This window comes from Argiope bruennichi, chromosome 6, assembly GCF_947563725.1.
Source record: "Argiope bruennichi chromosome 6, qqArgBrue1.1, whole genome shotgun sequence".
Classification (NCBI taxonomy): domain Eukaryota; kingdom Metazoa; phylum Arthropoda; class Arachnida; order Araneae; family Araneidae; genus Argiope; species Argiope bruennichi.
Window position 1 is genome coordinate 81139322 of NC_079156.1, and position 14437 is coordinate 81153758.

Here is a 14437-nt window from a genome sequence, read left to right on the forward strand (position 1 = left end):
TCCCAAATACTATTAACAATACAAAATCAGCTGCAAAAATATGAGGTTAAGTCAAAACAAATTTTATTCATTTGTACTTTATGTTAAAACAAAGTGCTTGTGATTTGGTTTAGTTATATTAACGTCCCGTTTTAAAGCAACACTAGGGCTATTTTGGGAAGGACCTCGTCATTCTCGCCCCCTTACACGACGGTCCTTCGGTGGAATCGGGTCACGAACCTGAAACCCTGCGGTTTCGAAGCCGAGACCTTACCACCAGGCCACTGCGGCCTCCAAGCTGCTTGTGATAGAATCAAAACAAGAGGTAAGTTTCATACATTTTTCTGTAATAAAAATGCAGCTTATGTAAAGTGAAATCAATTATTTTTCAATTTTTAAACTGAAATCAATTATTGATAATCATAATGATTGCATTATTATTAATATATTACACACTACTGTTTCACTTCCTTGTAATCGACTCAAAATAAAAATAAACAGAATAACGTCTGTTTGTGGACAAAATAACAAACTCAAACTGGATAGGTGAAATATTCATAACACAAGTATAAATTTTTATCTAATTTTAAACGAAATCCATCTAAAGAATGTACAGATATCTTTCCGCCCTCGTGCATGCGTAATTGAGATGAGCTAAATGGATGAAATTCGGCATAATTTTTTTGACACGGAGCTTTGTAAGGATATATCAAATTTTGGTCAAGTTCTAATATTGAGTTGCTCCCTTTCTGTTTTTCTGCCTGTGAGCACGTGAAAATTAAGCTCAGGGAGCCAAACAATTTGAAATGAAAAAAAAAAAAAAATGTTTAACCTTAAAGACAATAATATAAATATTTATGAAATTTTGGATCTAGTCAGTCAACAGGAAGAGTTATTGCTGATTGCGTGTTCATTACACAATAAATTAAGAAAAAAAAGTATGTTATAATGTGACAGTATACTGGAAGTCGAACACTTTAGCTTGTTAATTTATCCAAACACCATTGTTTGTTTGTTTATTTTTTTCAAATATTATATGACTCCATATGACATATTGTATATGATAATAACCTTCAAAACTCACAAGATTTTTTTATAACTCAAATATTTTTAAATATTTCTTACTTTCACAAAATAATAGAATCAAATAACAATCAATCAGTATTTCATAAACATTAAGTAACAGCCATTAAGATCAGTAATAACTTCAAAATGCATAAGTTTTGCACAATTAAAATCTTTTAACAATTCTTTCTTTCACAAAACGATAGGATGAAATAATAGTTAATCAGTAATTTACAAAACAATTATTAATATCAATACCACTAATAATTTACGAGTCTTGAAAGCTGTTAAATTTTGCATAATTGAAGTTTCCTTTAGTATTTCTTATTTTTTCAAAACGATAAAACTAAGTAATAGTCAGCAGATAACTAATAAGCATTAAGTAACAGTGATATTTATGATAATTTCAAAATATTTATGCATAGTTAGAAAGAGTTTTTGGACATTTCTTATTTTCAAAATAATAATAATAATAATCAATAAATAATTATAAAAAGTAAACAACATTGATATCAATAGTAAATCATTAACATCAATTATCTTTCAACGCTTCAAATTTATATAATTATTTTTAATATTTTTTTACTTTTTCAAAACAACAGATTTAAATAGTATTCAATCTGTGGTAAATGTTAATAATGATAATAATTTTTTTTTAAAATTTACTCATTAGAAATCTTGAATTGCTTTCTATAGAGATTTGAAAAATAAAGGACAAGTATACCTAAACAGAAGAGTGTTGGATTCCTTCTCAATAGATCCCTGGAATGCTTTCTGTTATAGAGTATAAAAAGAAAATACTACATTCTATATGGGATCGCTAACTTAATATTACAAAATTTAAACTATTCAAAAGACATGCGTTATAATTAATATCAATAAAATAATGTGATTCAGATCTCATTCGGATTGAAATATTTGATAAAAGACTGTTATATAATTTTGTTTAATTCATTCAGGATCTGTTATATTTTTCATAACGAAAAGATTGTAATATCTAGAATAAAATGAAAGAATGAATTACCCTTTTTTCATAATATATAGAATAAACTAAAAAAAAAAAGATATTTACATTCCCTTCTTTTGGTCGATGACATTTGACAATCAATTTTAAATATTGAAATTTCCTATTATGCATTCGACATATTACTATTTTACTTTTTTAATATTACAGAAAATATTTATTTATTTACAGGTCTATTTAATGAGTAAATAATAAGCTATTTAAATATAATCATCTTTCAATTTGAAATTTCAATAAGTAAAAAAAAAAAAGATTTAGCAGAAAAATGCCATGAAAAAAAAGACAAAATAAATTTATACACTCTGATTTTCAAGAATTTATTATTAAATTATTATATAAAACAATAATTTACTATACTATTTAGTTAAATATATATTTTTAAAGTAATTTTATTGTTGTACAGCTCTGAATTTATTAATTTATTTTAAAAGATAGTACTTATTTCTCGTACAATTCAAAACATTATGCTTGTGGTTAGCTTAAATGATTATAGAAATACAAAACAATCGTTATAAGTTAATTAAAAAAACTTTATTTTCTATAAACTAAATTTAAATGCAGATTTAACAACACATATAAATAAATAACCTTTACAGAAAATTAAATAAACTTATAAGCTTCTGATATTTACCCAGAAATCTCAATTGAATTTTTATTTCCGCTAAATAAACTTGAAGGCTTATTTTTTTGTGTATTTTTATCTCTGTAAATCAATGTCTTATATGTATTATATGTCTTGAGAATGAATGAAATTGTTTAGAAAATTATATTCAAAGTATTAAAAATATTAAAAAAAATACTTATTTTGCCCTTAGTTGTTACAAAAAATGATGAAACCGCAGCGTTATATTCAAACACATTGCACTAAAAACTATTACTAATATTTGTATTCTGAAAATAATTATCTGGTATACAGAATAGGTCCAAGAATAATTATATATACATAAACATATTAGTCGAACATATTAAAAAAATATGCAAAATAAAATATAGAAGGTAAGGAACAAAAGAATTTTAATTACATATTTACTTCAGAACTACTAAATTTAATAAATCTTGATATGAGATCTCTTGGTTAAACATAAAATGTCTAAGATTCGATTTCATGCAAGTCGTTTTTAATTATCTAACCGATCTGTAATATGCTGATCTAAACTAGTATTTATCAGATACCTAGTTCAAGGTATCTGATAAATACTATTTTTCATACATTAAAAAAATTCCAAGGAATTTGAAAATCTCACGATTTTACTACAACATGAAATTTTCTTATTAAATCATCATAAGGCCACATGTCACACTACCTATAGAATTCTGAAAATGTTATAAATAAAAACTTTAGGAGTCGTACTAGTGTATAAATGCTACTACTCTTAATTATGTTTTTACATAGTTTTGTAATATGTTCAAAATCGGAAATCATTATAATCAAATTATTAAAGAAATAGTTTATACTCAAAACTTTTTGGTTTCATGAATTTTTTTTGAACATCAAATATCAAAATTCATAAACATTTAAAAAATTGTATACAATTCCAAATTGCTTACAATGTAAAAATACACACATATATATTTCTTAGAAAATGTTTCAGTTATAATGATTATATTTTTCAGTAATAAAATTTTTGGAAACATATGCAAAAAATACAAAAAAAAAAAAAGACTTTTAAAATTTTAGGAAAATTTTATTTATTGTGAATAAAAAAGCAACACACATAGAATATTAATTAAAAGTAATAAAATCTCATGAATCACATAGAATAGATTATTGACATATGAAGAAAATTAAGAACTGGTTCATAATTTGGAACATATATACCAACTTTTCAATAATTCAATTATATAAAAAGTAATCCGAGAAAAGTATTGAGTTTTTAAAACACTCAAACTGAATTCAGATAACCATACGCTTTTAAACGAGGATAAATAACGTTCAATCCAAAACGAAACTACAACAAGTAATAATATTCACCTCTTTTCGGGTTCCCAATCAGGCAGCCACAGAAGAAATGGCATAACTCTTCGAAAGCATCGAGCATAGTCATTTTCACACAAACAATACTCTGATCAGAATCTTTTTATAGAAGTGGCTGAATCTCCGCCCCTTATCTCGTAGTGAGAGTAAAACGCTACTTCTAGAATGGAAGACGGGGGGCGGGGAAAGAAGCAAGGTTGCTCAATCCCGAAGTGAACACGGGAACGATAAAAAAGTATACATCTGCAGGTCGTTGTTATGATAGTAAGGTCAGCATATGAGGTTGAGATAAATTCATGCAGAGTGCAAATGCCTTCGGACTCCACATAGTTTGTGGACAGTGCCTCAATTAGAAGTTTGTGGTGTGCAAATGAATATTGCTATAAGTTCGTAAGTATACGTGATAGGGAGAATCAGAGATTAAAAATTTAGATATGTCAATGACCCGCTCATTTTTATATTTAGAAATTCTTTTTAAAAATTCAGTACTTTCAGGATTACCAGGTTGATTCATATCATTTACTAGAAGAAAATGCAATCCAAAAATTATTCCTGTATTTTTAAGAAGTTTTAAAATCCGACACGAAAAAAAACAAAAACATCATTTTGAAATTTCATATTCACAAGGAGAGTACAGCTATATTTATCAAACGATAAGATTTCGGCTTCGGCACTGGTGGATTTGAAATTTATTCATTCCACTAGGGATCGGTCGTATATGCTGGTCAATACAAATCATATTGTGTCGTCTGATGCAAGCATATTAAACATGAGAATGAGGATCAAATTCCTTCTTAATATTGTGGTTTGCAAGTTTCGGAAGGGCAAGTGCCCTTCTCATAATCTGGAACCCCCCGGGGGCACTTCGAAATGAGGATGAGATGCTTCCGGCATGGTGGTTGGATCTCGCCAACCTGGAGGGGTACACTAATAGGTGGGGGATCTGACTCCTCCCATCGATGACGGGATGTACTTCCTTCGGGGAGGGTTGTACCGTGGCCGGTGACGGCCCTTAGAACTCAACCACAGTTCCCATAAATATTGTTGTTGCGGCGGTCCGGTCATTCAGTTTTATGGTTTAAATCCGTGTGCCTTCGTGGTGTGTCGGAGAGTTAGATGGCTGACTTCTCATAATCTGGCCACGATTCAAAATCATGAGGTCCATAATCATACGATTGTTTCAACAATGGAGTCATATAACTAAATTAAAACATTAATAGAATGAGAAAATTTGAAAATTACTTTCCCTTTCAGAAGACTTTTTCGATTCTATAAAAAAGTAGCTTTTAAATTAACTTTCTAGAAAAAAAATATTAAAAAAGAAAAAACAGGTATAACATACCTTCTAAACCTTTTTTACAAATTATTTCGGTTACAGACACTTTAAAATTTATAAATTCATACGCCTTCTGTAAGAATGTGACCTGCAGAACTATTAAATTTAAGGATTTGTTGGTAATTTAAAATTTATAAATTCATACGCCTTCTGTATGAATGTGATCTGCAGAACTATTAAATTTAAGGATTTGCTGGTAAAACATTTTTTTTTTTAAATACAGAAGAATATCAATAATTTTCAACATTTGAGGTGTAAAATGTTTAAATTTTAAATAAAAAATATAATTGGGTAATAAAAATATCATGGAGTTCTATTTTTTTTATGAAGTTTATCTTGAAAACGTTCAGTTCACAAAATATTCACGAGCTGTCTCTTCTATAAATGCTTCTCTAATTATCTCCAGTAACTATGCAGGGACAGAATTTTAATCTGTGAAATTATGAAGGTTCTGTTTCAATAGCTATTTAGGCCAGGACAAATATTTCAAATGATTTCAATGGATATAAAATCTTGAAATTTCAATTTAACGATGATGGCGGCAAATACTGCAAGAATAAAAAGTTCTTCTTCACTTATTATATCCCAGATTTGAATGAGCATTTTGCTCTAACGAACGACAAGTACCTTGACACTATTTTGTAATGGCGCATATAAAGGATTACATAACAAAAAGATATCCTGTTTCAAAATCATTTCTTTAAAAAATCTTTTGAAGTACTAACGTTTGGAATCATAATGTCTTGCTGAACCCTGATAGAACATAACCAGCAATTTCTATCTGTCAGGAGCGATTCTAATAGCAAAAAAATCAAAAGACACGAGGTTGAAATTTAAAATGGGTATTTTATATGACTTCACCAAAAAAATATAACAAATTGAGTAGTTGCATAAAAACATCTACCCACATAAATAATCTTTTAAAGTAATTTTCTTAATTAATAATTAATATTATATATAATTATAATTTCTTTAAATAGCGATTTTCAAAATGAAATTTCAAGCTAAAGTAATCAATTCATAGTGAAAAAAAAGTAGCTATAGTTCAAAATGCAAAGGAATTGTAAAGATTTATTTTTCCAATGGAATACTGTCATTGCCCTTTTTTACGGAAAAATAAAGAGAGGTAGTAGTCTAAAGGATGTTTTGTGAAGACTCGATTTCCAATATAAGATCAGAACTCATAACGTAATATCATCTTTTACTTTTCTTAAAAGTATGGCCCCTTGTAATTTTTTACAAAATAACACTGTTTTCAAATTTATCAGAGAAGCCACTGAATGAGCGTTATTGGCCTTTTCCTAATTCAACTTGAAATAAATTTCATCTGCATATTTTTAGAAAAACTAAGTATGAAATTTTGTTATGGCTGATTAAAATTTATATATAATGGGATTTTTTAACAAAGAATGTTTTAAAGAAATAAAAAAAGACTACAAATAAATTCATAGAGTGCAATAATTCATAATTATTGCATTCTTTCGAAAGCTCTACTGATATGGCCGTGATAAATAGATTTTTTCCTTAAGAAATGTGTTGAATTAACGTAATAAATTATATACCGATAAAAGAAAGCAGTTTTCCAACAAAGAAAATAAGAATTTTCAACAATTTTATTATTCTAAAAAGACTATGTGTGAGGAAAAGAAAACATCCGTTTTTTTTAATAAAAAATTTATGCTGTTTTAGTTAAAAAATTATCATTACAATTAAAATAAGTTTGCAAGCAAAAAACAATTACAGAACACTTAATTTTATACCTCTGGTTTTACAAATTTGATATGTGAAAGATGTTTTTTACTTGCATCTTCACAATGGATTTATTTTAATTTTGCATAGTATAAATCAAATGAGCCATGCCGATTTCATTTTAGATTTTCCTATGCTTCTTAATATTAGATAAAAGAGCATGATGTCATTGCATAATGTAAAATGTTATACAGAGTTTCCTTTCCAGATATGGCTTCATTATTGCTTACTTGTACATATGTAAATATTCTTTCGGAATTTTAATATTATGAAATGTATACTTATTCAAATATTTATACGAAACATTTTACTCTGCAAACTGTTTGTAAACAATAAGCTATAGTTGTTTGTAAATAGATTTCACCTTGGAACTTTAAAAATAAAAATATTTCCCTTTTCTTTCTTTTGGACATAATGCTGACCATTCATTTCTGGGAACATATTAAACTGAAAAGGAACTACGTAGTTAATATCAGTCAATAACACTGCCCACTTTATTGTATTTTTTATCGATATCCATGTTTATATTTATCGATGAATAAACGAGGCTTCTTTAGATCTTCGAACTCGATTTCAATGCAAAGTCTGAATTCGGTTCGTTATCATCGATAAGGTCTCTGCGATGCTTTGTTTCTACACAGATCCTAAATGTTGCTTCATCCTTTGTTCAAGGTTTCGGAATTCATAATTATTCACAGATGTTGAAGCTGAAAGCAAGTTGTTCCTAAAAGGGATTTTATCTAAAGCTCATTATCTTATGAGTGTAAATATTTTCTGTGGATACAATCTGTTCTATCACATTGTCCTGAATTAATGAATTAACATACAATATACAGAAATTCACGAGTATAAAATAAAAGATTGTTTACCACTTCCATCATAGTTCTTGATTAAATTCAAAACTATGATCGTGCTTTAAGTATTAACGAACATCGAGCAGGTAATGTATATAGATATCGATAATATTATAAATAATATAAACCGATCTTTCTCTATAAACTTTGCTCCTTATTGATTTATATATATTAATTATAAAAAATAAGGAAATGTCTTACACGCTATAAAAAATAATTATTTTTAAAATAATAAAATAGTTAAAACTGTTTTCATAAATATAATAAATAGCCATCTATAAAAAATATTAAATATTTCTATAAATATCTAAAAATATTTCTATAATCTAAAAACTTCTAAAAATATTTCTATAATCTAAAAACTTCTAAAAATATTTCTATAATCTAAAAACTTCTAAAAATATTTCTATAATCTAAAAACTTCTAAAAATATTTCTATAAACTAATAAAATATTTTAAAAAATATAATAAATGGCCATCGGTATTTGACGCATCTCATTAAAATTTTCATATAATTGCATTTACCTAGTATTATTAGTTCTTGCGCCAGTAAATACCTAAATCCAAATCCTAATATTATTAATGGTACCATTAAATAAATCTACTTGTAGATGTGATACAATTTTATTCGGATAGCTTGAATCACGATATATGTTGCCATAAAGGTCTCTTAAGAAGAAAAAATTAAGACATTTAATAAAAAAAACAAAACATTAAACGTTAACGAAGGGCATAAACCTCTACAGCTTCGCTTAGAGTCAAGATAGAAAGAAAAAAAAAGTGAATCATTACGAATGCATTCCGTAGAAGCAGCTGTGTATTGCAAGATTTCAAAAGTTCTGGAAATAATTCTTGCAGAGAAAGTCAGTAGAAAATAGCCATTTTAATGTCTCAGTATGTTTTAGTTCTATAAATATTAAAAATATATAATTCTAACAGAGTTATAATTATCAGTTATGAAACAGGAAAAAAAGATATTTATTTTATAAGGAATTAACTCTTGAAAATTTTGAAAAGAAACAGTTTGGATTACCATGATGTGTTAAAAAATGAAATATTTAATACAGTAGACTCCCGATTATCCGCGGGCGAGTTATCCGCGGAGCGGATTATCCGCGCGTGCCACACTAAGTTTTTTTTTTTTTTTTTTTTTTTTTTTGCTTCCAAGCAAAGAGAAAATGCTTCCAAAGCAAGAAGCAAACACAAATGACTGATTTTTTCAAAAAGGTGTAGTTTTACAGTTATGCTTTTGAAATTACATAATACATTACAGTATTAAAACAGTACATATGTATTCATTTTTTTGTGTATCCTTGACGCCTCTCGTAAGTACAAAGCACTTTTCTGTTTTCACTAAGAAAATGCATTTTAGGCTAGTTTTGAGTGATATACTAAAATATTAAGCGTTAGTTAAACATTTCCTGCTGTTTATTTTACGTTTTATTGTACATAAAACAATTTTTCAAAGTTGGAATGACTGTTTTCTCTTTTACTATACCCGTTTTTAGCTTTTTATCCGGGATTTTTGTTATCCGCGGCGGCCGCGCCACCCAATTCCGCGGATAATCGTGAGTGTACTGTATTAAAAATAAAGAAAAATATTACAATTCATTAATAATCATTTTACCATCTTTTATTAGATAATTAGCATAAAGTAAGTATAGTGTGAGAACAATAAAGCTTTGAATAAATTGCTTGTTAAATATAAAGAAAGAAAATATTGCAATTGATTAATAATAATGTTCTTTTATTTAATAATTGGCATCATATCAATATATTGAGAGAGCGAGAAGACTGAATAAATAGCTTGAAGATCGAAATCTTGAAAATTACCATTTTTCATTTCTGAATGTGTTGCACAATAGTTTAGTATTCCTTCATTATTTTGCAAAAATCTTTTGTTAAGTGACTATATTGATATTCAAATAACTATTATTATTATTTGAATATCAATACAGTCAGGATATATATAGCTATTTGAATAAAAGAAATTCAATATATATCACATTTTTAAAACTACAAAATATTTATCCACTTGCTGATGCTACAATGTACCAAAGGTTAAAGAGTATAAAATAATTTCTTCTAGCCCCATACAGATTTTCCTGAAAATTTGTGATTGTGCATTTTGAAAATTCGAGTCACAAATTTTCAGGACGATCTAGTTAGAATTATATATCTATATGAGGCTAGAATGAATTGTTTTATACTTTTTGGATCGTTTTAAAAACCCGACATATTAAAATCTCTTTTATTTAAAAAAAATATATCTACCTTTTAGTTTTGTATGTGTAAAATTTTGCAACCGATTTCAAACTAATTTCCCAATGAGCTAACGACCTGACATGGCGCCATCCGTCGATAATAAAAGTCTTTAATCAATTGCAAAATTTGTATCACACAAAGAGATAAGAAAGTGATTTAATATTGCATTGTCATCCAGTTCTGAGCTATTTTTTAAGTTTCAAGTTTTCTAGCTTTTCAGAAAGTTAGTCCGAAAGCGATTGCAAAATTTGTTGTCCAACAGTTTAAATTTTTTTAGGTCTGTCCGAGGTGTTATTTAATAAAGGGCTTGTCATTATAAATAAATTTAATATAACTATGAAGAGACAGCTTGTAGAAACTGTGCCCTTTTAAGATAAGTTGCTTAAGTTCCATTTTTTTATTAACTATATATACGATCAATAATTAAATGATAAATAACTATATTAAAAATTTTATTTAGTAGATATGCTCTAGAAATTCACAAACATCAAGTGTTTCGAAAATAATATATGTTAATATATTTTACGGTGTCTTTTTTTCAGGATATCATGTGAATACTTCAGCTTTTTTTAAAAAATAGTGTAGCTCTATGTTACAAAGATTTTTCCAGATGACAATTGTTTGAATAAGTTCACACATATATTGACAGAAATGATTATTGGCATGATGTTTTATCAAAGTCAATAGTCATTTTGACGATTTTAACACTGATAAAGGAAGTGTTTGCACAATATTTTTTTGTGCAAATAGTTAACGTTCATATACTATTGCTTAAACTATTTATTGATTTTTTTTATATAAGGGCGGAAAAAAAAATTGGTGAAGGTAGCTCATATTTCTGAATGCGCTTGAAATTCAAGCATATTGAAGAATTATTTATAGCGTTACTGCAATTTAGCAATCAGAGGTCAAACTAGATACCTTGAACTCAAGGTCTATCAGTACATCGACATCTAAACTGAAACATTGCTTACGGAAAGGACATGGGATGAGATTATAAAAATGATAAAAAGAATCCTCTTTTAGAAATATACAAAATATATGCTTTAAGATGTAAAACATTTGAGGTGAAAAAGCTAAAAAGTATTAAATTTTTTCAATTTATCTGAAAGAAAAAGCTGCTTTGGGAACTGGACAATACAAGCTTTGAAATGAAACAGCCAAACGATAATTAATTTGCTCACAATTAATCTGTAAAAGGTCTAAGAATGAAATTCTAGCAAACGATATCACGCTCCATGCAGTAATGGAAATTATACAGTAATGTAAAATATACTCCATATAGTAATGGAGTAATGGAAAAGAAGTCCGCATACACTTCGTGTTGCAAAATTATTTATTCTGTTAAATAGTCTAATAGATTTTTCAATAAGTTCTAATCGTTCATCGATATTTCCCAGGAAAACTTATTATGATTTTATAATTAAATTTTTTCAAACAGGCCGATCTACAAGTCTGTATTTATAGATGATTAGTAATAAATTGGATCTTATTCTAGTTACCCGTACTAAAATCATTTTTACAGTTAAATTTAATAATATGATTATTAATATTATTTACAAAAATAAAGATAAGATTTTTTTTTTTTCATCTTCGACGGAAAGTCAATTTTTAAAAAAAAGTTTAATGAAAAGAAATCCAGAAATAAACAAAACAAACCCGATTAACACTAAAAAATTATCAAATTTAACGAATAACTTTAGTAAACATCAGACGATCTTCCTGAGGAAGTTAAAGTCGGCATTTTATTTCTGTTTATGATGTTGGAAACGAAATTGATAAATTAAATATAAATTTGAAATATCTCTTTGAAACCATTTTTGTTAACAAGTGAAGCGTCTGGTTTTCAAATAAATCATTTAAGTATTTTTCATAGAACAGAGTAGATACATTTGCTAATAAATCATTTGATTTCTATAACTACTCACCATCTAATTAAAGACGAATCATCTTATTCATGAGGAAATGATTGTTTATAATGAAATGATTTATTCATTCAAAAAATAATTGTTCATAAAAATTCATCTATTTTTATTTCTTATTCTTGTTTTACCAAAAAAATTCTCATAATTTTTATTTAGATCAATTGCAGGCATCTGTTAATGAACGAAACTGTAAGCAAAATGCAAATTCACCAAAATGGCAAGAGATATTTCATTAACTGTTATTTTAGCCTATTTTTGCATCATCATACATTTTATGTGATTAAGAAAACAACGAGATATTTCAATTTTTTTTTTTAGTTTTTATAAAATATTACTATTTATAATTTCTTTGCAATATAATAACAGATTTTTAGCAGTTGTTTGCAGTATTTTCTGGGAAACTCAGCATAGATTGAAATCTATTTAATAAAAATTACACGATATTTACTTCATATTAAGGCAGTATTTCACATCTTCGTTAAATTGCTTTATTTGTACGAATTCCCCTTTTGATGTTATATAAAAAAAATATGATCATTCTGTCTGCAATGCAAGAAATATTGGAATCTGTGTCTGGTCAGGCGTTTTTGCATCATTCGAAAACGTGATGCACTCGCACACAAAATTTCTGCTGTTTGTATAACCGCTATCAGTTGCAAAAGAAAATGTAAACAATAGATTACTTGTTGAGAGCTTTTATCTGTCTCAAGACGACAGGAGACGTAGATCAGGTATGTTAATTAACTTGTAATAAGGAACTTATTCGAGTGTAAATATTGATATTTGTATGATATTTATGTAATCATCTTAGGGTGCCAGAGGACAAATGAACCTATATATTTGTACTTCTGATGATATGGAAGCATTTTGCTTGAATAAACGTTTAGATAACAATATTAGAGACTGATTCAAAAATTCATTCTTTATAAAAAATGCAATTTCATAAGTTAGGGAGATTTCTCAATTCAGTGATATCGTAAGAAATAGAATTTCTCAATGTTTGACCAATTTTTATTTTCTTTTCAGTTTTTATTTTAAGCTTAACTTTTTTCTTTTTTAATCTGCATTATATATATATATATGAATAGATAGTGCTTCCCCTTCCTTAAGGTATTCGACTAGGTTGTAAAATGCCTTTGCCAGATTATTTTTTTTAACTTTGTAGATTCTAAAACAGACTTTGCTTTTAATATATGTAAGATAGAACTATATATACAGTAGTTTCAATAATATAAACAAATAAAAATGAAATCGGAAACAATGGTGCTTTTAATCGAAAATGTGTGATTTATTTTGTTTTTACTAAAATAATATTTGATAAATAAATAATATTTGAAAATAAAATTCTCCAAAATAGTATTTGATACATTTATATTAACTCTGCACCTACTCAGCCGTAGTTTGTTTATTTTTAGAATTTCTGTTAAAAAAGAGTGAATATTAAATTTGTTTCCAGTACATATGAATGAACTAATATATAAGCAGAATATTTAAACGCATTTTCTGAAGAATGAATATTTCAGTGTGGTTGATTCATGGAAAACATGATATCTTATAATTAATTCAATAAAATTTCATGAAATTTGATATGCATGTATCCAAATCTTTTGAGGAACCGCGAATTTTAAGATAGCTTCATTTAGGCATGTTTTACAGACACTTTAAATTCAAAACATAGACAAATTTTCACAAAAAAAATCATTAACGGCAACTTCAAATGCTCATAAAATTTTTATTTATTAAAATAATTTTTATCTTGAGGTCTGTTACATTTTATGTATTTTGAGCTGTATATAATTGAAAAAAAATTAAATATTCCCATTATTTTTTAATTTACTTTGTTTTTCCAACATAGAAAATTTTGCTAAATTTTCATTTTATTTAATGAAAATTTTTTTTGCAATTTTTTTTTCTTTAAAAATGGGTGTATTTTTTTTCTTTTAATAGTGACTTTTCAAGTCTATTTTAGCTATTTGGTACAATAAAAAATATTTATGTATCATTTTTTTTAAAATTCGTCTCCGAACATATTTGGATACTTTAAATTGTATGCCAGTTCTTCCATGCTAAATTGCATTTCAGAGTCTCTTTCTTGTAGAAATTTTTGTGCGCACCTATTGTTCTTCGTGTCTGTAAGACAAGGTTGCAAATGTTTAAAATCATTATCTATTATTGGCATTTATTATCATATATGTTTATAATATATCTGTATGATATATTCATATTATGCAATACTATCCCTACTTTTTTATATTTATTACATTC

At 27.0% G+C, this 14437-nt stretch overlaps 1 protein-coding gene across 6 annotated transcripts in view; it reads right to left on the reverse strand.

The window, feature by feature from the left end:
• The window catches only part of LOC129972126 (sialin-like), a 50947-nt gene that overhangs the window by 18620 nt on the left and 17890 nt on the right, over window positions 1-14437 (reverse strand). Inside the window, exons 1-2 of one of the 6 annotated variants that reach the window (XM_056086124.1) lie at window positions 4041-4111; window positions 1769-1818 (exon numbers count right to left, since the gene is read on the reverse strand). The exons of 3 other annotated variants lie outside the window; for them this stretch is intronic. In XM_056086124.1, the coding sequence (XP_055942099.1) occupies window positions 1769-1818; window positions 4041-4084 (94 nt within the window). In that variant the 5' untranslated portion in view covers window positions 4085-4111. Of the gene's footprint in view, window positions 1-1768; window positions 1819-4040; window positions 4124-14437 lie in introns of those variants that run through there. 2 more of the 6 variants (XM_056086123.1, XM_056086126.1) reach the window with 2 other exon arrangements.